The sequence below is a fragment of the Microtus pennsylvanicus genome, chromosome 8 (assembly GCF_037038515.1).
Source record: "Microtus pennsylvanicus isolate mMicPen1 chromosome 8, mMicPen1.hap1, whole genome shotgun sequence".
Classification (NCBI taxonomy): Eukaryota; Metazoa; Chordata; class Mammalia; order Rodentia; family Cricetidae; genus Microtus; species Microtus pennsylvanicus.
Genome location: NC_134586.1, coordinates 32,003,354 through 32,023,699, shown reverse-complemented (window position 1 = coordinate 32,023,699; position 20,346 = coordinate 32,003,354). Strand labels below are relative to the sequence as shown.

The 20,346-nt window shown below is 48.9% G+C and overlaps 2 protein-coding genes across 2 annotated transcripts in view; both read left to right on the top strand.

The window, feature by feature from the left end:
• Window positions 1-13,357, top strand: part of Syn2 (synapsin II) — a 155,698-nt gene extending 142,341 nt beyond the window's left edge. Inside the window, exons 11-13 of the mRNA XM_075983116.1 lie at window positions 5,608-5,668; window positions 9,513-9,762; window positions 12,480-13,357. Coding sequence (XP_075839231.1) covers window positions 5,608-5,668; window positions 9,513-9,762; window positions 12,480-12,615 — 447 coding nt within the window. The 3' untranslated portion in view covers window positions 12,616-13,357. The remainder of the gene's footprint in view (window positions 1-5,607; window positions 5,669-9,512; window positions 9,763-12,479) is intronic.
• A 5,772-nt stretch (window positions 13,358-19,129) lies between these two features.
• Window positions 19,130-19,668, top strand: LOC142855494 (small ribosomal subunit protein uS11-like). The gene has a single exon (XM_075981990.1). The coding sequence runs from the start codon at window positions 19,146-19,148 to the stop codon at window positions 19,566-19,568; it is 423 nt and encodes a 140-aa protein (XP_075838105.1). The 5' UTR covers window positions 19,130-19,145; the 3' UTR covers window positions 19,569-19,668.
• The last annotated feature ends 678 nt before the right edge of the window (window positions 19,669-20,346 follow it).

Sequence of the window (20,346 nt, the reverse complement as noted above, 5' to 3'; positions counted from 1 at the left end):
GTGATCAGAGGAGAGACCAGGATGTTGGTGGTTCATCTATGCTATGGACAAAAGTAGAAGGACTGAGGTAGAGGATGTAGTTCAGTTGGTAGAATACTTGCGTAGCATGCATGAAGTCCTGGGATCGAGCCCCAGCACAGGCATAAGCCAGGTATGGTGGCACACCTGCAATCCCAGCATTCGTGGTGGAGGCAGAAGAATCAAAAGCTCAAGGTATCCTTGGCTACACAGCAAGTTTGATGCTAGCTTGGGATACATGGGACCCTGCCTCCAACAAAACAAAATAAGTTAAAGGAGCTGCACTTGGCTGGCAGCTGTTTCCAGAAGCCTATGACTCAATGTCTCTAGCTTTCTGATGCCGTCACGGATTAGAAATGGTCCTAGAGGCAAATTTGCTGGGAGACAGGCTTTGACCTTGTATAAGGAATCAACTCACCGATACTGAGAGCCGAAACTGTCGCTCTGGACCGTGTGACTGTCACATTAATGTTCAGGCTTCAGCGGAGTAAGCCGCTTATTAGGGAGGTAGAGAAAGGGCAGGTGGGAGCGAATGGAGCAAGTAAGACTCAGAATCTTCCAGAGCTAGAGTGTTGTGCTCCAGGATGCGTGCAACCGCCAGATCTGGGAGAAGTAGCAGGAAGAGTTCAGAATAAAAGGTCTGAGGAGTTGGGGAGATGGCTCAGTGGCTAAGAGCACTGGCTGCTCTTGTAGAGGACCTAGGCTCAGTTACTAACTCACAGCTGTGTACCAGGAGATAGTGACACTTTTCTCTGACCACTGTGGGCACTAAGTACACGCGTGGTACCCATACATGCATGGCGGCAAACATTCCTACACATAAAATATAATAAATAAATTTTCCCGTGAGCTTGTAAGTACTAGGACACTAAGACTGAGAGGGACTCTCTTCACTCTGAGAAGCGCAGCCCCTTAGGGAGGGGCACAACTGTCCCTTGGATCCCACTTGTCCTACGAGGTAAAGTTAGGACAAGCCAAAGCCTTCCTGCTTCCCACAGCAGGGCTGGCTTCAGAGAACGTGTTCCCCAGTGACTAGAAGCTGAGAACTCAGGGAGATTGGGGGCAGGTTCAGATAAAGCCACCAGTGACTAGATCCCTTAACGAACTATTAAGAGAAACCGGCTATTTTGGGACTGTCTTTACTTTCAGGGACATCTTTAATCACTCGAAACTGACATTCTGACCTAGGGTGGCCTGATCCTCAGAGCCCCCATAGGACTTGTGGCCCCTGTGGACCATTTCTGGTGTCCTCAGGTTATGGGAGGACCACAAGCCAGGCGATGGTCTTTGCCTGAAGAGTGGCTCCCCCGGGAAGGAAGGAGCATCAGCTCATCCCTGGATACCTTTTATACCCTTGCGGAGGAAGGAAGGGGGTGAGTCCGGAAAGGTCTCAAGGTGCTGAAAACATACCGTCCCCTTTGCTCTACAACCTCCTGACCACATTCCTTCCTGCTGCTTCATTCTCCCTGGAGTCCTGGACCGGGGAAGCGAGGCCTGGGGGAGCTGATCAGAATAGTTCTGTGGCGTGGCCAGCAAGGAGCTTGGCCTGGCCCCTTTCCTGGGGCCAGACCCTGGGACCCTTTCCCAATTTCCTGTCTCAGATCTGCTGAGCAAGCACAGACCTTCCTCCTGGTGGGGGCAGCTGGTGTTAAGCCTACAATTCTCAAAAGTTGAGTCACTCAATGTCTTTCCTTCCTCAGCTTTCCGTCCTGTTGGGGCCTCACTCAAATAGGGGCTCCTCTGCCAGTCTGTCTACTGAAAGCCACGGGTGGAAAATTAGAGGTGCCGTTAGCGAAACCCCACAGATCTTCAGTCATGGGCTTGGTTTCTCTCCTAGGCCAGTGATTTCCTCTCCAGTCACCTCAGGAGCCATTTACTCTTCCTAATCTGATGGTGTTTTTTTTCAACCGAGTGTATCTTTCTAAAACTAAGACATTGATACACAGGGGGAAGGCCTGGTCTAACCTAATTGGGTTAGAAGCCTCCGTGTAAGAACTACTACACACAAGATGGCAGGAAACTATCCAGCTATGCTATGTCTTCTCCACTGATGCATGACATAGATTTATTCTTCCGTAAATAAAAACAATTCTGTTGACTTATTATTTGCTGGCTAGGACTTCACAGTATGTAAAGCTCATCTGTTGTTTCTAAGCCGCATGACCCTTAGGTGAGATAGTGGGCTAGTTACTCTGAGTGTGTTCACGTGTCAGGAAAAGACAATGAAGATGGTTATCCTGAGTCAGCTGGCTGCTAAGCAGAGCTGGATCTCACCCCAGCTCGGGAGGCTCTGTGCAATACCATGTACCATGGCTTTCTGATGTGCCTATGAGGGCATGGGGGAAGGAAAGAAAGAGAAAACCGGGCATCTGTGGTCCTGTATGAGGAAAGCTGCTTTCTCCCTTGATAGCGAAATGCTCACCGGGTCACCTTGAGAGTGTATTTCACCAGCTGCTTCATGGGACCTTCATCTGTCCTGCCCACTGGCTCTCTTGATTGCTAAAGCCCTCTAACCCAGCAGAGTAGGACATTAGCCTCATTAGCCTCGGTGGGCAGCAGCACACTCTCCTCACCGAGTCCCTCCAAGCCTGTGCCTGCAGGATATCTCTGGTCAGGCCCAGCAGCCCTGGGGTTCTGCTTGCCTCAAGACTGTACTGCTAAGAAGGGCTTATCTTTGCACAAAAGAAAATTAATGGAAGCCTGGAGTCAGAAGAGCCAGCAGAAGTCATCTGCCTGTGACGACTTGTGTCCCCTGCACAGTATCTCTAGGTGCTGGTTGAAGAGCTCATGGAGGGAAAGCCACCGTTACCTAGGCTACCCTTGACATGGTTCACATGCCACCCTGGTGCTGCCATGGTCACATCATTTAATCCTTGTAGTCTGACCATTTGGGGAAATTGAGATTCAGAGATGAAGTAACTTGCAAAAAGTCACATAAGGAAAGATGTTTCCAGTCTCTCAACCTCACCTTGCCAATGTCAATGCACCCCTTCAAAGAGGTGCCCGGATGTGGTGACAGTGCTTTCTGGTGAGGACTGACCAAACAGGAAGGCAATGGATCTGTCTCTCCTTATTGAGACACAAATGCACCTTCAGCCGCATCAGTTTTGGCAGCGGCATTAGACTGACACCCTCTAGCCGCCATTCCCTAAGCCCAGAGCTTCGCGAGGCTTCGTTCCCTCCCTTTCTTTGTGTATATGATCACAGGAGCTGGACGAAACATTCTTACCTGTTTGAGTCAACCAGCTTCCCGAGAGCAACCCGGCCGCTCAGGCTGACCATGAGTTCCTGCCTTGGGCTGGCTATAGGCCAAATTTTGGCAGTGACGCCAGAGTGGCCAGACTTCTGTGGAATTCAGCATCCCAGGAGGCTCTTGGTGACTGGAGACAGATCTCGTGGTAGCCAAACCCCACAGGGAATAAGCCCTCAGCCTCTAGCAGACAGCAGGCTTGTGGGAGGAGCCAGGGTGTCTCTGCCTGGCAAGGGACAGTCCTAAGGGACTCTCCTCCTGGCCTCCCTCAGCCCCTGAGAAGTCCAGTCCACAAGCTCAGTGGAAGCAGGGGCAGGAGAAGCTCTTTAGGCGCCATCAAGAGTAGCTGAGGCTCATTCCCAGGCTCTTGCCCTGAGGACTGCCTCTGGGACCTATTCTCCCAAAGCTTTGGGGAGGGCACTTTGACTTTCATTTTCTCCTTGAAGGTCTCACATGTATATTTCTGTGGCTGAGGAGAACCAGGATCAGCCTGCCTGGTGAGTGCCTTCTGGAAGGCCTGAGGAAGACAACAGGCAAGAATGAGTCTAGATGCTCCACAGGTTTGGCTTGCCCTGCCCTATGCCTGAGTAGCTGTCTTAGAAAATGAGAGGCCATGACACTGAACAAATGGCCTAGAAAAGAAACCAAATAATAAGGTTCGGCCCAGAAGGCATAGGTATTTTTCGGATATGTAGGGAATGGAGGCTAGAAAGGTTGATTCCAGCAGTGCTGAAGCGATTGGGAATGTTAGTAAAGCAATATCTACCCCATACAGCCATTGTTAGGTGTAAGGGAGAGAACACATAAAGGGCACATGGTAAACACCCAGGGAACTTCAGTTATAAACTGAGAGAAACTAAGAGGCACAACTAGGGAGAGGTTTTAGGAGGGTGACAGTGGCGGTGAAGAAGGAAGAGCAGAGGTGACTGAAAGGATTAGGGAACTCTCGTGTAAGCCAAACCTGACAATGCTTAACCAAAAATGGCAAATGGAAGATGATGCGGGGGGAAGGATGGAGGAGCCCTGGGGATGAATGGGTTGGGTGCCCACCAGCTGGCTTAATGGGGGGAGGGGCTCAGTGTCAGGACTCAAAGCAGGTCTCCCTCAACCAGTTAGAGTGCTTGGACGAGAGGGCTGAAAGGCTGGTGTCTGTGGTGGTGGTGGTGAAGGTGGCTGATAGGTAAGATGGGCTTCCCTGACGAGGGGTACTAAGGACACCACAAAGGTCATGCCTGTTAGTGAACAAAATCCCGTACCGTGGGAGATGATGCCATCATCGAAAGACTGAGGTACTGAGAAGGCGAACGCTTCTACTTCCAGGTAGGAGCTGGGAACTGGCCATAGGAAGCTAGAGAGAAATGGCCAGACTCACACCCCGGGGAAGTGGGAAGCAGGAGGTGAAAGGGCACTGAGGTGGGAATAGGGCTTATCTCCAGGAGTGAAGGGCACCGAGAGGGAAGTGAGAGCCAGTTCGAAGGCACATTTAGCCCACTTCACAGCGCTGGGTGGGGAGGTCCACTCTGACATCACCATCGGCCCACTTGGCACACCTTGCCTTTAGAGAGTGTTTCCGGCGCACTGAAGACAAGCTCCACACGTGCCTGAAACCCAAGTGTGAGACAAACCAGTCACACGCATCTTTGATCCTGTCAGGACATAATCAGAATCACAGCTGGGCGGAGAGGAAGCGTGGGAGTGGAGCCATGTCGTCAGGCAGGACTGTAATTCTGCAGTTCGAGACAGCAAAACAACGTGGCCTTGAGCACATTACCCGTGTTAGCGTCTTACCCTTCCTTCTGGGTAAGAAGGTTCTGAGAAACAAGCAGCGGCCCCCTCCTTCAGCTCCTTCTCCCTCAAGGGTACAGCCTAGCCCAAAGAGTGGCTCAGACCCCTAGTGAGTCCCCAAACTGAACCCACCCTCCAGTTCATCCCGATGAGAAAGAAACTACATCAGAACTCACGCATCGACCCCGCCCTACCCCAGTCCCCATCACCACCCCTCCTATCAGAAGCCAGGCCTGTGAGTACAAAGTGAACTGGATGTGCGGTGGGAGAACGAAGCACAAAAACTCAAGCAAGGCTGCAGTGAGTAAAATGAAAGAGGCTTGAGGAGGGCTTAGGCTCCCATCAGTAATTCCAAGCCCCGCACGGCCTACTCCTTAACCAGCAGCAGTCCAGAGGCTGAGGGTCCTCGAGGTCTAAAATCTGGATGTCCTGAGCAGACCCGGAGACCCCAGTGCAGCCTTGACACTGCGCTTCTCTTTGGTGTTTGCTTGGAACCTTGTTTGTTTTAATCTCTTGTGGCTTTCTTTTTTGTTTGTTTTGTTTTTGTCTTCCAGAGTGGAGCTCTGAAGGAACCCGACTCCAGCAAGACCCCACCTCAGCGGCCACCGCCCCAAGGTTGTTTACAGTATATTCTCGACTGTAATGGCATTGCAGTAGGTCCAAAACAAGTCCAAGCTTCTTAAAGAGATCGGTAGTTAATTTTTCAAAGCAGAAAATTTAAGCCAAAAACAAAGAGAAGAGAAAAGAAAGGAAGGCAGGGAGGGGAGCGGCGGACCCTCCGGCCAGTGCCGCCGCCATGTCCTTTCAGTGCTGACTGGACTGTTCCTCCTATGCAGGGTCAGCTCCTTGTCCGGTTGTTTACCTGTCGCTGTCTGTGCTTGTAACGCTTCTACGTTTTCTGTATAACTCGTGGTTCCAGGGCTGTTTGTCACCAGTGTACAAAAGAATCGTGCCTCTTGAGTCCAGTGTGACTATCTTCTGGGTGGTTTGATAGTGTTTCTTAAGCATCACACAGTGAGGGCTGAGATCTGAGCCCTGCAGTGGATGGGGAGAAACAGCCACCCACAAAAAGACAGCCAGGCTCCTCTCCTCCTCCCCCAGGCTCCCACTCACCTCCTCCCACTTACCTCCACGAGTGCTTGGGATCTTCAGTGAACTGTGTTTTACTTCCTCCCTGCATGACTAGGGTAAATAGATAGCACTTCTAAGAGATTTTTTCAAGGTCTACTTTTCATAGTTCCATCCATTGGATCTGAAGGCATCCATCTTTTTCTCCATTCGCTATGATCTGGTGCAGTTTGAGTTTGTGTGAATAAGCTGGCTATGCCTGTAGAACTCTTGTGTTTTTAGTGACGAAATACAAAGAAGCAGCTGCTTCCAGGAATGTGTTCTGTATTTTAAGTACCCGTGTTCCCTTCATTTTATTAACTAGCTACAAGGTTAAAAAACTAAGGGGCCGCCAATGTGCAATATCCAAGTGATCTCCTATTCTCTGTGTGTCGATTCTCAGTGCCTGCAGTTGTTTCTTTGTTGTTGCTGTTTCTAAACTGGCCACGTGTGCTTCTGTGGAACTGGGGCTGCTGTGTATTCCTCAAAGCTTGACCTATGAAGAGAGCTGGCTTTCCAGCAGTGCTGAAGAGAGACCCCAGGGAACAACTGACCTGAGAGGGAGTTAATCATTCCCCAGGCTTCCTAACAGGAGACCGAGTCAGCTACGTCTCCTGTCACCTGAGTGGGTTCTCTAGCTACCTAGCTCTGGTCTTGACCACTTTAGTTCTTAGCCTGGCCTCTTTGGAGAACCCAAACCAGAGAGCTTTCTGGAAAACTCTGGCCCAGGTGTTGGTATGTGTGTTGGACAGAGGCCCCATACTTTGGAGAACCCTTGCCAGTGTGTCTGTCCTTCCATCTGACCAAGAACCTTGGGCAGATGATGTAGTTGTTAATTAAGCCAGAAATTGAGGTTCAGTGCCTCATCTTGCCATCTGCAGGCAGAGCTGGGGATGGAATGAGAGGCCTTCTTCAGCCCCAGAGCCCATCCAGGAGCTCAGGTCAGCTTCTGGCTCTACTTTTACATTCCCCACCTTTCTGGCGACATGGCCAGGTTCTGGACTGCCAGGTCTGAGGAAGGAGTAGTATTGGTTGTCAGGGGGCACATGCCCTGGTTTCTCTTCTGGCTTCTGGAAAATTCTGAGGCTCTAGAAAAATGTGTATAATGCGGATGGTGGTCAATCAGTTGTGTGTGTGTGTGTGTATATATATATATATATATATTAAGCATATATATATATGCATATATGCACTTCCAGATGGGTTAAGAATCAGGTCCTTAAACACCTCCTAGTCTAAAGAACTGCTCAAAGAGAGGAAAGGAACATTTCACAGAATGGAGGAATACATTTTTTGTTTTTAAACTTTTTTTTTTTATGTCTAAGCGGTGCGCTGATGGTGATGTTGCTTCTCTGCATGTTATCATTGTGTTACATCCAGGTGCTTTTCATGTGACATTTGTGAGCCACAAAAACAAAGTTGCCATTTGAATTCAGTCAGGCTACAGGATGGTGTCAGCCAAGGCCTCCCCCAGGTGGGGGTTAGCCGCTGATTACAGTTCCCACTGCCACACGCAAGCAGACAGCATCACCTGACTATCACGTTCCCTCAGGCAGCATGCTAAAGGACAACTCTGTGGCCTGGGGGGCACTTTTGTCACATTGTAGGGTTTCTGTTCAGGTGTTCTGTTCCCATTTCTTTTCCAATGTCGTCCCCCTGTTTTGTACTGATCTGGCTGGGACATCATCAGCCGATGCCAGAAGTGTGATGAAGCCCCTCTCTTTTGTGATTCTCTTGTACAGCTCAATGTGCAATAAAGGAAAAGTTATATCTGTCTGCAGTGTTAAGTTGTAAAGTTTCTGGCTACTCGATTACCTCTGTACAAGTGGGGAAGCACTCAGGTTTGTGATACAAGAGGCTGAGCTCTCACCCTGGAAGACACGCTGATGCAGTAACGATGCTCATGCAGGAATAGTCTTGGTGTCAGACTTCAGGGGACAGAAGCTGGTTAACATGAAACAATTGGCAGGTCGTGTAGTTACCTGATGTGGCTTTGAACTCCTTAAACGTCCAGAATTCCACATATCTTACATACGTCTTTTTATGTGTAACATCCCCTGCTATTAATTGGTAACTGATGATAAAGGGGAGCCCGTACCTAGAAGGAAGATGAGCTGGCCATCCCCGGTTCACAGTAGCATAGACACGCTTCAGCCTCCTCAGAGGACATAGGAGTGTTCTGGATTCTAGGAAACTAACAGGGCCAGCCTTAGCTGTGGCAAGCCCACAAGTGTAAACTCGGATGAGGCGAGAAACTGGATTTTCCAGGATAATTGGGAGTCATTTCCACTAGGCAAAGTGTGTCCATGAAGTCATCTTTTGACTTCAAAGATGTGCAGATCCCCTTCTGAGGAGTTTGAATTGATTCCACACCTTCCGTCCTTCACCTCTTAGACAAAGGAGGGCTTTTTTGTCAACAGGCCATCTATCTGATGGTTCTGTGTCTCATGTTGGGTAAAAGGCATGCTGTTATTAAGGGGGCTGTTTGCCAGATAGTGCCCACAACATCCCTGGGGGAGCCTAGGGCTTGAATGTCTGGAGAATTTCCCCCCACACCTGAGCGGTTTGTCATGTCAGGGCCCCCAGGATGGCACTCAGGTAAAGAGGGCCTGGGAAGAAAGGATTGATCCTGGTCGTGGGAGTTAATGCACCAGTGAAGCCCAGGTGGGGTGGGTGTGGCAATCAGACACCTGCAGGCTTGGAGCAAGATGAAGGTAGCCCCATGGAAACAATGTCAGTCAGTGATGATCTTAGAGCACAGAGCCTTTTCTGAACAACTTTCTCATCCGTTATCATCTTTGGAACAACTACTAGCTTTAAAAGATAATTGTAGGACTTTTAAATGGGTTATGTTTGGAGAGACTGAGGCCCAGAGAGGCTTGGCATCTTGTTGGGGGAGTGTCACTGGCAGAGAATCTCTTAAGTGTTCCGGTTCTTATTCCAGTGTCTGTGCCCTGCTCTCTCCCGCATCTTCTGTGTAGATTTGGGGGTTCCTTAGAAGTCCTCAGTGCAGGGTGGCTTCTTCCTGAGGACTTTGTGAGGCAGAGCAGAGTCCTTCTGGTCTGGGGCCTTCTGTAAGGAAGCTTCTTTTTGTGGGGCTTCCCAACCCTTTGCCTTTGTCCCTGCCCTCCTGCCTTCTGCTGTGACTTAAATGGCCAGTCTCTGAGAAGGAGCAAACAGTGATGCTGTTTTGTCTAAAAATTCCCTTCCCTGCCCTCAGAGCCTTGGGTAGCTACTTACAATATTGCTTATCCTTTAGCAATGATCTAACCACACAGTTTGAGATATAGATTCTACTAAGGAAACCCTTTGATATGGTTAAATTATGAAGTTTTTCTTGTACTGAACCTAGGGGGCCCTGGGCAACCCCAAGGAATGCAGCCCCCAGGCAAGGTGCTGCCTCCACGTCGGCTCCCTTCGGGACCATCACTGCCATCTTCCTCTTCCTCCTCCTCCTCCTCTTCCTCTTCCTTGGCTCCTCAGAGGCCGGGCGGCCCCACCGCCACCCACGGAGATGCATCCTCCAGCAGCAGCTCCCTGGCAGAGGCCCAGCCACCCCAGGCTGCTCCACCACAGAAGCCCCAGCCTCACCCACAGCTCAAGTAAGATAACCCAGCAGTTCCTCACCCCCTTCCTGTCCCTCCTTATGGGCTGCGGGCCTCTGACCTGCTATAGAATCACCTTCAGGTTGCCACAGATAGTTGATGATTTGGGGGAGAGATTGTTGGTGGTGATGGTTGTGGGTGTTGTGTTTGTTTGCTCTTTGCTGTGTGTGAGAAGGATGCCTAGATTGACTTGGGAGGGGAGAAAAGAAGGAAATTCAGTTTTGCCTCAGGGTGAGCTAGCTGCTGACACCCACTGCTTTCTTCACAAGGGAATGTGGCAGTGCTGATCCATCTGTCTAGCCAACCACGAACGTGGGGCTCCCACTCTTTTCCCCCCACATGCCTGCCTCCTAAACTTAAAAACAAACAAAAACCTTCAAGTCTTTCCTACTACTGACCCAAGGGTACACAATCAGAAAGGCTACCCAAAGGAAAGGGGAGAGATAGTTAACGCCCTCCCAACGCTGGCCTTCCGCTGTCTGGAGAAAGGGTAGGTAAGGTACCAAAGATGGCACTAGTAGAAGTTCAAAAGAGGGCCATCCTCTCTGGTGCCCCTCCGCGCTGTTCTGCTGCTGCACAGAGAGCCGTCGAGAGCCCTTAGGAAGCAGTAGCTCTGTCCTTGGGAGGGCAGCCCCAGTACAGTCTGCCCCACCCACTCCCCAGAGCCACACACGCTAGTCTTAATATCTCTCTGCAAACTACGTCACCACTCCTGGCAGAGATAGCAACAGCTCTGGGGACATCGGAGTGACCTGCTTGTAGGTCAAAAGCGGTTCTCAACCTGTGGGACATGACCCTTTGGGGGGTTAAATGACCCTTTCACAGGCACCGCCTAAGATATTTACATTATGATTCATAATAGTAGCAAAATCATTACAGTTAGGAAGTAGCAATGAAGATAAAAATTTTATGTTTGTGGTCACTACAACATGAGGAACTGTATTAAAGAGTCGCAGCATTAGGAAGGTTGAGAACCTTGCTCTAAGTGCTGGATACTAGAGAGAGGCTGTGAACTTTCAGAGTCCAGGGAGAACCTGTAGATTTCACACACAGAAGAAAACTTTGCTCAGAGCCCCCATCGACATCAGTGGCAATGTCATGATTGGTGCCTGAGTGTCCAGATGGGCACTTCTCTAAGCGGCATGGCTACTCTTGTTCTCCAGCTCAAACCAGTAGTCCTTCTTATAGCCGACTCTGCGTCACCTCCTCAGTTCAGCAGTTTGTCCTTGCTGATTGGGATCATCCCAGCTGCCCTGGCCGCAGTATAAAAGCGAGCCTTTGGGTTGTCATCGCCTCTGGGCTGAAGCTGACGAGCAGAGGCAGCCTCTGATGAGCTAGAGGCTCGTACCCGGTGCCCTCTGCTTGTGCAGGCAGAAGGCTCCTTCCCCAGAGGCCCACATGCTAGGGCTTGTCACCAGCTTCAGTGAAAGGCAGGACACCTGTCCGCAGTCCCTGTGGGAGGAGAGAATGACACACAGGTGGGACTTTCCTGGATGCACCCAGCATTTAGAGAAGGACGGAGGGCCCAAAGCAGGTCCTAGAGCCAGAAAGACCCAGTGGGAATCAAGAGACAAGCCAGGCCGCCAGGGAAGCCAAACCTCATGTTTCCTCCTGTATTGTGGTGTTGGCTTCCCCCCAGATGCAAGCCTTCAGAGTTTTTCTTTCTGAATCACTTGTTATGAAAGGATAAGTTCCTAAAGTATGTGTGTGTGTGTGTGTGTGTGTGTGTGTGTGTGTGTGTGTGTGTGTAGGGGTGGTTGGGTTTTGTTTTCATTATAGTATTGCTTAATAATCATGGCCCATTAAGGTGCCTCTTTTGCTCCTTTATACCCTGAATCTAACAAAGTGCATATCAAGGTTCCTCTGAGGAAGGCTACGGGGGTGACTGTGATCACAGAAAGGACAAGGACATGGGCTAGAGATGTAGCAGGATGTACAATGCTTGCCTCCCATCCCTGCATAAAACATGGTGTGGTGGGACATGCCTGTCATCCAGCACTTAGGAGATAGAGGCCCAAGGGTATACTCACTGCACAGGGAGTTCTAGGTTAGCCTGAGCTACAGGAGAGCCTGTCTCTAAAAAAAATAATAAATGCAAGACCAGGGAAATGGAGCCATTAGACTTTGTGGATCAGGCTGAAGGTTCCTTTGAAATAAGAGAGAAATAGGAGAAGCCAAGAGAACTCAGAGGTCCTCATTCTACCAGAATCTTCATGCCACACACAAAAAGCCCAGGGTCAGAGTGACACACGGCTCGCCTGAGGTCACTTGGTGGCAGAATCAAGTCTCTGAAGTTGAGTCCATCTTGACAGTGGATGAAAAATAGAGGCCAGACGCCCAAAAGTGCTGGTGTCTCCTTTTATCAGAGGAAAGGGGTGTGAGATGCCTAGATCCATACTTAGAAGCTGAGAACTCTTAGCCTCAAATAAAAGACCCAGCCTTTGAGTCACCCATTCTTCCTGTTTCCCCTCTCACTTTTGCCCTCCTCTCTGGTCCCACACTGCTCCCACCTCTTCCTGTTTCAGTCGCTCTGAAGGTGAGGAAGTAGCGAAGGGCTTCCTAGCGCCTTGCGCAGCTCTCCCGGCCCGTCTCTAGCTACCCAATCCTCCCCGGGGCGGGAGTGGGGAGTTCTTGTTGTCCACCTTCCTCTGACAGCCCTTCGCAGTCTCACCAGGAACACCCTCCTCATGTTCTCTCTGGTTTTTATCTTCAAGCAAGTCGCAGTCCCTGACAAATGCGTTCAGCTTCTCTGAGTCCTCCTTCTTCCGGTCTTCAGCCAATGAGGATGAAGCCAAAGCGGAGACCATCCGGAGCTTGAGGAAGTCCTTTGCCAGCCTCTTTTCAGATTAGCTCTTCAGGTACACGAGGGCACCCGGCCCAACCAGGAGAGGCATCTAAGACATTCACCAACAACAACAGTCTGCCATGTTTGGTGGCGATGTCCCATGACTTGACATGTGTGGCCCCTTCCTCTGTCCCTTGTGCTCAGTAAATTTGTGCAGCCCAGAGATGACCAGGTGACAGTCTCAGGGCAGGTGCCTACCCTGAAAGGTACTGACAGGAGAGGGAAGGGCTGTTCCCCTGTAGTCTTAAGAGCTTTATTCTGAAGTCATCGTTGCTGTGAATTTAGTGGCCTTATTGTGACAGAGCCATTGTGTCTTACCCTTCCCTGTGAAGCCAGGATCTCCATAATGGAGGACACCTGGTAGCTGAACCCAGCTCAGACACAGAACTCAGCATGTCCTTGTAGTCAGTGCTACCTGTGGGAAGTATATACTTAGAAGTACTATTGGCTCTGAGTTTTAGGAGTTCCCCCCCAGAGCCGGGTGTCCTGCAGCACCTTCGAAAGCACACTCGCCTGACCCCGCCCTCTCTAGAATGCTGTGGTGGTGAGGGTCCTTCTGTCTGTTGAAACAAGAGGATGAGGACTGCAGTATCGCCTTTCTCCCCTCCAGAGAGCAGTTTTGTTGTGTGACCTCCCAAAACTTTGCTGTGGAAGAGAATGCATGCCGCTGTAACAGCAGTACACCCACCTCTGTGTTCCTCACCTTGTGATGTCAAGACCGTGGTGTAATAAAAGCGTTAACCGGCATCTGATTCAGCCCTGAGGTCCCCCAACCCTGCCCCGTCTAGGTTGAGCACATACGTGGAGCATGATGGTGCGTCTGTGAGTAGGGAGTGAAAAGTGTAGGAGGGTGAAACTGTGCGTGTGTGTGTGTGCGTGTGTGTGTGTGTGTGTGTGTGTGTGAGAGAGAGAGAGAGAGAGAGATGGCAGGTGTCTCTGTCTGTGCGGAGACTGTGTCTGTACCTTAAATCACATACTGGCACTCCTGACAGCTCCCCAGTGGATCTGTCTATCCTAGAACCACCGGCTTTCCACCAACAGCTCGGCATTTCCACCCATTTGAGTCAGTTCAGACTCTACTGCGCATCACACCCCTGCCTGCATACCGGCCAAGGCGGGCCCACTCCCCGTCTTTCATCAGTATCCTCAGCTACAGTCCCCAGGGCAGGGCTAACAAGACAGAAGCAACTGACTCTGGTGGAGGTGGTCCCCCAGCTGTAGCTCAGGGGGCCTGAAGGCTGCTGCTGGGATGGGCTCTGGGGGATTTTATCCGACATCCTCACAATTCCCTGAGGAAGTTTCCAAAGACAATGCTCTGGAGATAAATTTCACATGTACACATGTTTAAGAAGGATCAATGTGTTAGCATTTTAGCTACACAATTCCCTGTATGTGATACGAATTCAACATGTTAACGTTCCTTAAAATGCCACTGTCGAACCCCTGCTCACAAGCAGGGGTTCCAGGAAGTTGGAGAATGAATTTCAGTGGTACCAGGTCCCCTTTCTGAGTCACATCTATCCTGTGTTGTAGAAGCTAAGGACTGAAGCGGGTAAGACAAAAATGGCATCCCTCCTTGCACAGTACAAATACTTAGACACTTAGGGTACAGACAGGCAAACAAATGACAAGGAGAATCGGAATCAATCTCTCTCCCTCCACCCCCCCTCTCTCGATGGAACCCAGGGCCTCAGGGCCTGCCTCATGCTAGGCAAGCACTGTCTCTCTGCCTGCATCCTAGATCAGCATATGCATTCTGTTTTTATTCCTACTTGTGTGTCTTCATAAGACAAGTGAAGATCCAAAGAAGTTATTAGATCTAAAACATACATATATACCAATGGAAATGATAACTTGAGGATGTAAACATACAAAGGGGTCTGGTCTAAAGCCATGAGCTATGGGAAAGGAATTTGGATACACACAGGGAGATAGTGAAGGGGAAGGGCCACACATCTTAGGCTTTGTTTGAAGAAATGACAGTGCTCCAAAATCCAATAACTTGTTGAAGGTTGTCCAGTTGGCCATGCGGTGGAACGAAGATCTAAACCCAAACAATGGGGGCTCTGAATGTGGCTCCTCGGGTATAGCACCTGCTACATGAGTATGAAGACCAATGTTTGGATCCTCAGATTTCATGACGGGAAAGAAAATCCAGGTAGGCATGGTAGCCTGCCTATAATCCCAGAGTGTGGGAGTCAGAGACAGGAAATCCTCAGAGCAAACTGGCTACCCTGACTAGCTCAGACAGTTCTAGATTCAGCCAGTGACCTTCTCTCAATATATAACATGGAGAACAAAGAAGAAAGACATCCAGAGTCAACCTCAGGCATCCACATGTGTTCACACATATGTATGCACACCTGCATATATGTGTTCACACATGCAGAAGCATACACACATGCACACTACAAAGAGAAAGCCAAGCAATAGCACAGAAGGGCATATGGCCTTAATCACTTAACTGTATTTTATTTAATCTTGCAGGGTCGATAAGAAATAGTTTTTCTGGGTGGCGGTGTCGCACATGTTTAGTTACAGCACTTGGGAGGCAGAGGCAGGTGGATCTCAGTGAGTTCAAGGGCAGCCTGATCTATAAATGAGTTCCAGGACAGCCAGGACTGTTACACAGAGAAACCCTGCCAAAAAAAAAAAAGAAGAAGAAAGAATTTTATCAAATTTTCATAGGGTAACCACATAATAAGGTATATACAAACCTAGCCAAGGGGAAAGAGGGTGAGAGGTTGGTGGGCTTGTCACCAGAGTTGACCCATTGACCTAAAACCATGAGTAACATGCACTGTGTGTCTTATTCTGATCAAATATAATTCTTGTTCTTTAAAAATTACTCATTCTTCCACATGTGATGTCAAAACCAAAACCACAAGGAGCTTATTTAGAAAATGAGTCACCCTGGAGGGACTGTTGGGGCAACAGAAGGGGGGTGTTATATACCAGAGTCATGCAGCACCCTAGTCTAAGGGACACAGGGGTTCTACCCAGAGCCTACTAGTAGATCTGAACCAGGGGTGGGAGTGTTCCATTGAGAGACAGACCTCTTGGTATTTACAAAAGATGGTCCCAGAGCCTTGGGAAACAGTGCCTCCTAATAATCAAACAGCCCATGAAAAGTGCAGGCAAAACGGTCAAAAGTTGGGTCAAGTGGTTGCTCCTAGTCTGCTGTAGATTTGTAGGCATTTGGTCCATAGGCCAACTGCTGCCCTGTAGATTAGATTGCCTCTCTGTAGCTTATTGGAATTCCTTCTGACGTCCTCAGCCCAGATGAGTAAAGCAATCTTCATCCCTGCCCTCGTGGGGCACCCCAGCTCCCCGATCAAGGTGAATAAATTCTGTTTGTTATGTATTTGTTGGTATTTCTTTGTTGTGTACTTACTGGGCTCAACAAATTTCATGGGAAGAATATAAAACTGAGCTACACAAGGTTTCTGCATTCATGAACTCCACAACTGTCAGGGGAGATGATGTAGAAGGAACGGAAAGTGTGCTGTCTTCAAGGAATGCAGTCATGGTATCAGCTTGGAAAATGCTAAAACTCGCTGGTTATCGATGAGAATGTGGGAAACCCTACCCTTCCACACTGCTGGTGGGAACATGTGGGCACTACCACTGTGGGGGATCATTCCCTACATCCAGTCAGTGCCCAACTTCAGGAGTCTCACTTCTGAACACTTCTAAAGACTTCATATACACAAGGAAGCAAACAAAAGAGTGTTGTTGCAACATGAAAAAAACAAAAACAAAAGCCAAACATGGGAACAAACAGCTGTCCCCCATGGAAGAATTAAATCATATATTGTACTCCTTCATAAACAAGAATACTTTATGGCTTAAAATACGTGAGGAATTCAGATAGGTTCTGATAAAATATAGAAAGAGAACGAGTAAGATGAGCTACGCCAGCGGAAGATGGACAGCAAGCAGTACGTGTCTCAGCGGAGCATATGTCTAGCTCCAGGTCAGAAAAGCCTATGCGGAAGGTAGGCCACAAGATCAGGAGGCCTGTCTGCTGGGAGGGGAATGGATGTAAAAAAAATTCACTGGGTTTTACAGTTGAAAGCAGCAGCTTGTCTTATCGCCTCTTTACGGATGAGGACATTTACTACAGTCCTGAAGGGAGTAGTGACAGACAAGTAAATGAGCTTTAGTCCTGTCACCACGGTTGTTCAGAACGGGTCCTTCCTGAGACAAATGGAAAGGGTTTCATTCCCAAGGAGAGTGTAGCAAGGCAGGTGACAGGCCAAGAGGAAGTGGGAAGGCAATTTTAGCTGGTGGCAAGAGCCTGAGTCAATCTGAGTCTGTACCCAGGCTCTGGTAATTATTGGTTAATTGATTTGACCTTACAAGTGATTAGCTTTTCTGTCTCAAGTTTCCCTTTCCTGGGTGAGTTTAAGGATTAAATTAGCTAAATAGCTGCTCCTAACAGTGGCTGTTTCTGAGACTATCGTAATAAATTCCACCTCTGTCTATCTCAAAGAACACCCTTGTCAGCACCCCGTCCCCTTTCCTATGACTCCTCCCAAGGCAGCCAAGTACTTTTCTCCAGCTCCCAGATTGGTGGGCTTCTAGGGCAATTTAAGCCCAGCTGAAGTGACTCGAGGCTGTAGCTGTTGAAGAATTAGAGTTGAGGGTGGACACCTGGAGAAACAGATGCAGCTGCCAGGCTTCCCACTGGCAATGATATATCGTGAGTGCACAGATGCAGACACACACACACACAAACACACACACACACACACACATTCACACACACCAGTAACCTTTGCAGGTATAGAAATGAGAATCCCATTAAATGTTCGTGGAATATTAAATTAGATTTTATTTTTTAAAAGAGAGGGTCTCATTATGTAGCCTTGTTTAGCCTAGAACTCACTACTACCAGGTTAGTCTTAACTCACAGAGATTGATCTGCCTCTGCCTCCCAAGACCTGGGAGGAAAGAGCAGGTAGCACTATGCCTGGCTCATAGTTTTCCAGTATATATTTTTTATATTTATTTAAATTTTTATTTTTTTAACGTGTGTGTATGTGTGTGAGGGGTGTGCCATATGTGAATACTGGTGCCCAAATAAGACAGAAACCTGAGATGGCCCTGGAACTGGAGTTCCAGGCAGTTGTGAGCCAAACTCCTAGCTGAACTGGGAATTGTACTCAGGTTCGCTGGGAGAGCGATGCAGGTGCTTTGCATCTGAGCCGTCTCTCCATCCTACGGTGGTCTAAACACACCTCCTACACCGTCACTCCCGCCATGGTTTGGATTCCTCCAAAGCAACCCCTCTGGGAGACAAAAACATGTATTCTAGCCAGACTGCTGCTTAGACGCAAAGGATAATTGCCTTCAGACCTGTTGTAAGTACATTATTTGAATTTCTGTGACTTTTCAGAAGATCGGGAATTTGAAACCTAGGAATCCAGAGATTTCCTTCATAAACTGTTCTGTGCATTCTCTGTGTGTTTTAGCAGAGTTTTGACACCCAGAGAATAATTGAGAATTGTTGTTTTAGGAATAAATTGGGACTTAAAGGAAACACTCCCTCTGGGAATCAAATCGAAAGGTTGTGAGGTCCAAAGCGTGATGGGACTATAAATGGGTGAGAACTTTTTTTTTTAAAGACAGGGTCTAATAATTGAATGCTCTGTTTCCACTCAGCCTGTCGACTGTGAATATGTAGAAAAACAATTCACTTAATCATCCCTTCTGGTTTAGCCTCTTACTCAACACGCCAGCAGTTTGAGAATTTGCTGTTTCTCTCACAGTTGCACACACTTTATCCACTAGTCCACTGGGCTATGTTTTCAGGCCTCTTCTACTCTGACTTTGTGGACCCTATTCCCCCTCTGCTTTTGTCGGGGTGATAACCTGATGGACAGTGGGGGGGCCATCGGAGACCTGGTACGGGGATTCACCCCATTTGTAGATGAATGCTCCCCAAGGAACACTCCTCTGGTCCTTTCCAGCCACTTCTATATCCACACCCATCTCTTGTGATAAGAGTTTCCACCCGTCAGCTAAATCCTCCAGGCAGAAAGCTCCTCTGGCAGATCAGGTTAAGTTCCGTGACCCTGTTTTTTTTTTTTTTTAAAAAAAAGGCAAAAAAGAAACTTCTAGTTCTAAATCTACTTTTCAGGGGAAGGTTGGCTCTGTTGGATCAATCCTGGGACAGCCATGGCTTGGGTTCTTGACTCCTGGAGATCCGCTGTAATGACAGGAAGTCACAAGATTAGGTCCATCAACAAGTCCAAAAAGGATGAACTACTAAAGAGGAGGTCTCAACCACCCTGGCCCCTGATTAGCTGGGGCAGAGGACTGGAATAAATTTAGGCTGCTCCTTTTGCCTTGGAAGTTTCACTAGGGCTGACACTCCATAACCCTAATCTAGAGAGACTTTTTGGGTTTGCGTACTTAGCATTAATACCAAGGGCTCAGCTGGTAGGGTGCTTACCTAGCGTGAACGCGGCCCTGGATTCGACTCCCCGCACTGTATGTAGAAATGGCTGTGCGGAGACGATGTTCAGAGATGGCACCTCGCAAGGGGAAGGAAAAGAAGGAAGAACAGGTCATCAGCCTTGGGCCTCAAGTGGCTGAAGGAGAGAATGTATTTGGTGTCTGCCACATGTTTGCGTCCTTCAATAACACCTTTGTCCATGTTACCGATCTTTCTGACAAGGAAACCATCTGCTGGGTGATGGGTGGAATGAAGGTCAAGGCTGACAGAGACGAGTCCTCTCCATATGCAGCCATGTTTTCTGCCCAGGATGTGGCCCAGAGGTGCAAGGAGCTGGGCATCACTGCCCTGCATATCAAACTCCGTGCCACAGGAGGAAACAGGACCAAGACCCCTGAACCTGAAGCCCAGTCAGCCCTCAGAGCTCTTGCTCGCTCAGGGATGAATATTGGGTGGATTGTGGATGTCACCCCCATTCCCTCTGGCAGCACCTGAAGGAAGGGGGGTCGTCGTGGTCGCCGTCTGTGAACAGGACTTCTCAAGTTATTTTCTGTTAATAAATTGCTTTGTATCAGCAAAAGAAAAAAAAGAAAAAAGAAAAGAAATGGTGGTGCAAGCTCAAATCCTCAGCATTTGGGAGGTGAAGGTGGGCGGAGTCAAAGTTCCAGGCCATCTTTGGCTGCATAGATTGAGAGCCTCCTGGGCTCCATGAGGCCCTGTCTCTAAAACAAACGAGTCAATATCACAGCAAATAACTGTTCAATATAGTCCACATATGTGAGAAAGACAGTCGGTTATTTCTTCTTGAGACCATTCTTTTGCTCGGCTGGTCTTCCGTATTAGGGCTTCAGTCCACACCCCCACTATTATAGCTTCTTCACGGGGCTTCCTGCTGTACTCTCCTACCCATTTCTACCAGACACACTCTGTCTAAAATATCTGACCTTGTCACTTCCTGATCAGAATCTTCTCAGTGAATCCCCAGGCTTAGGAAGCAGAGTTCAAACTCCTGAACTTGGCGTTGAAGGCCCTGTGGAGGGAGAGTAATCTTTATTTCCCAGGGAGATAGCACGCACATCTACAGGCCGTGGGGTGGTGTTGGTACGTGGTCTCCCACTCACCTGCTGGGAAACTTTCCTCATTAGCCACGCCTGTGGTAGGAATAGCACCTACCTCCTGTGGTTGTTGTAAAGATTTAATGTGATAGCATATTCCAAGCTTCCCGCTGGCCCCTGACGCAAAAGAGGAAGAGCTCCGAGCTGTCTGACTCTCC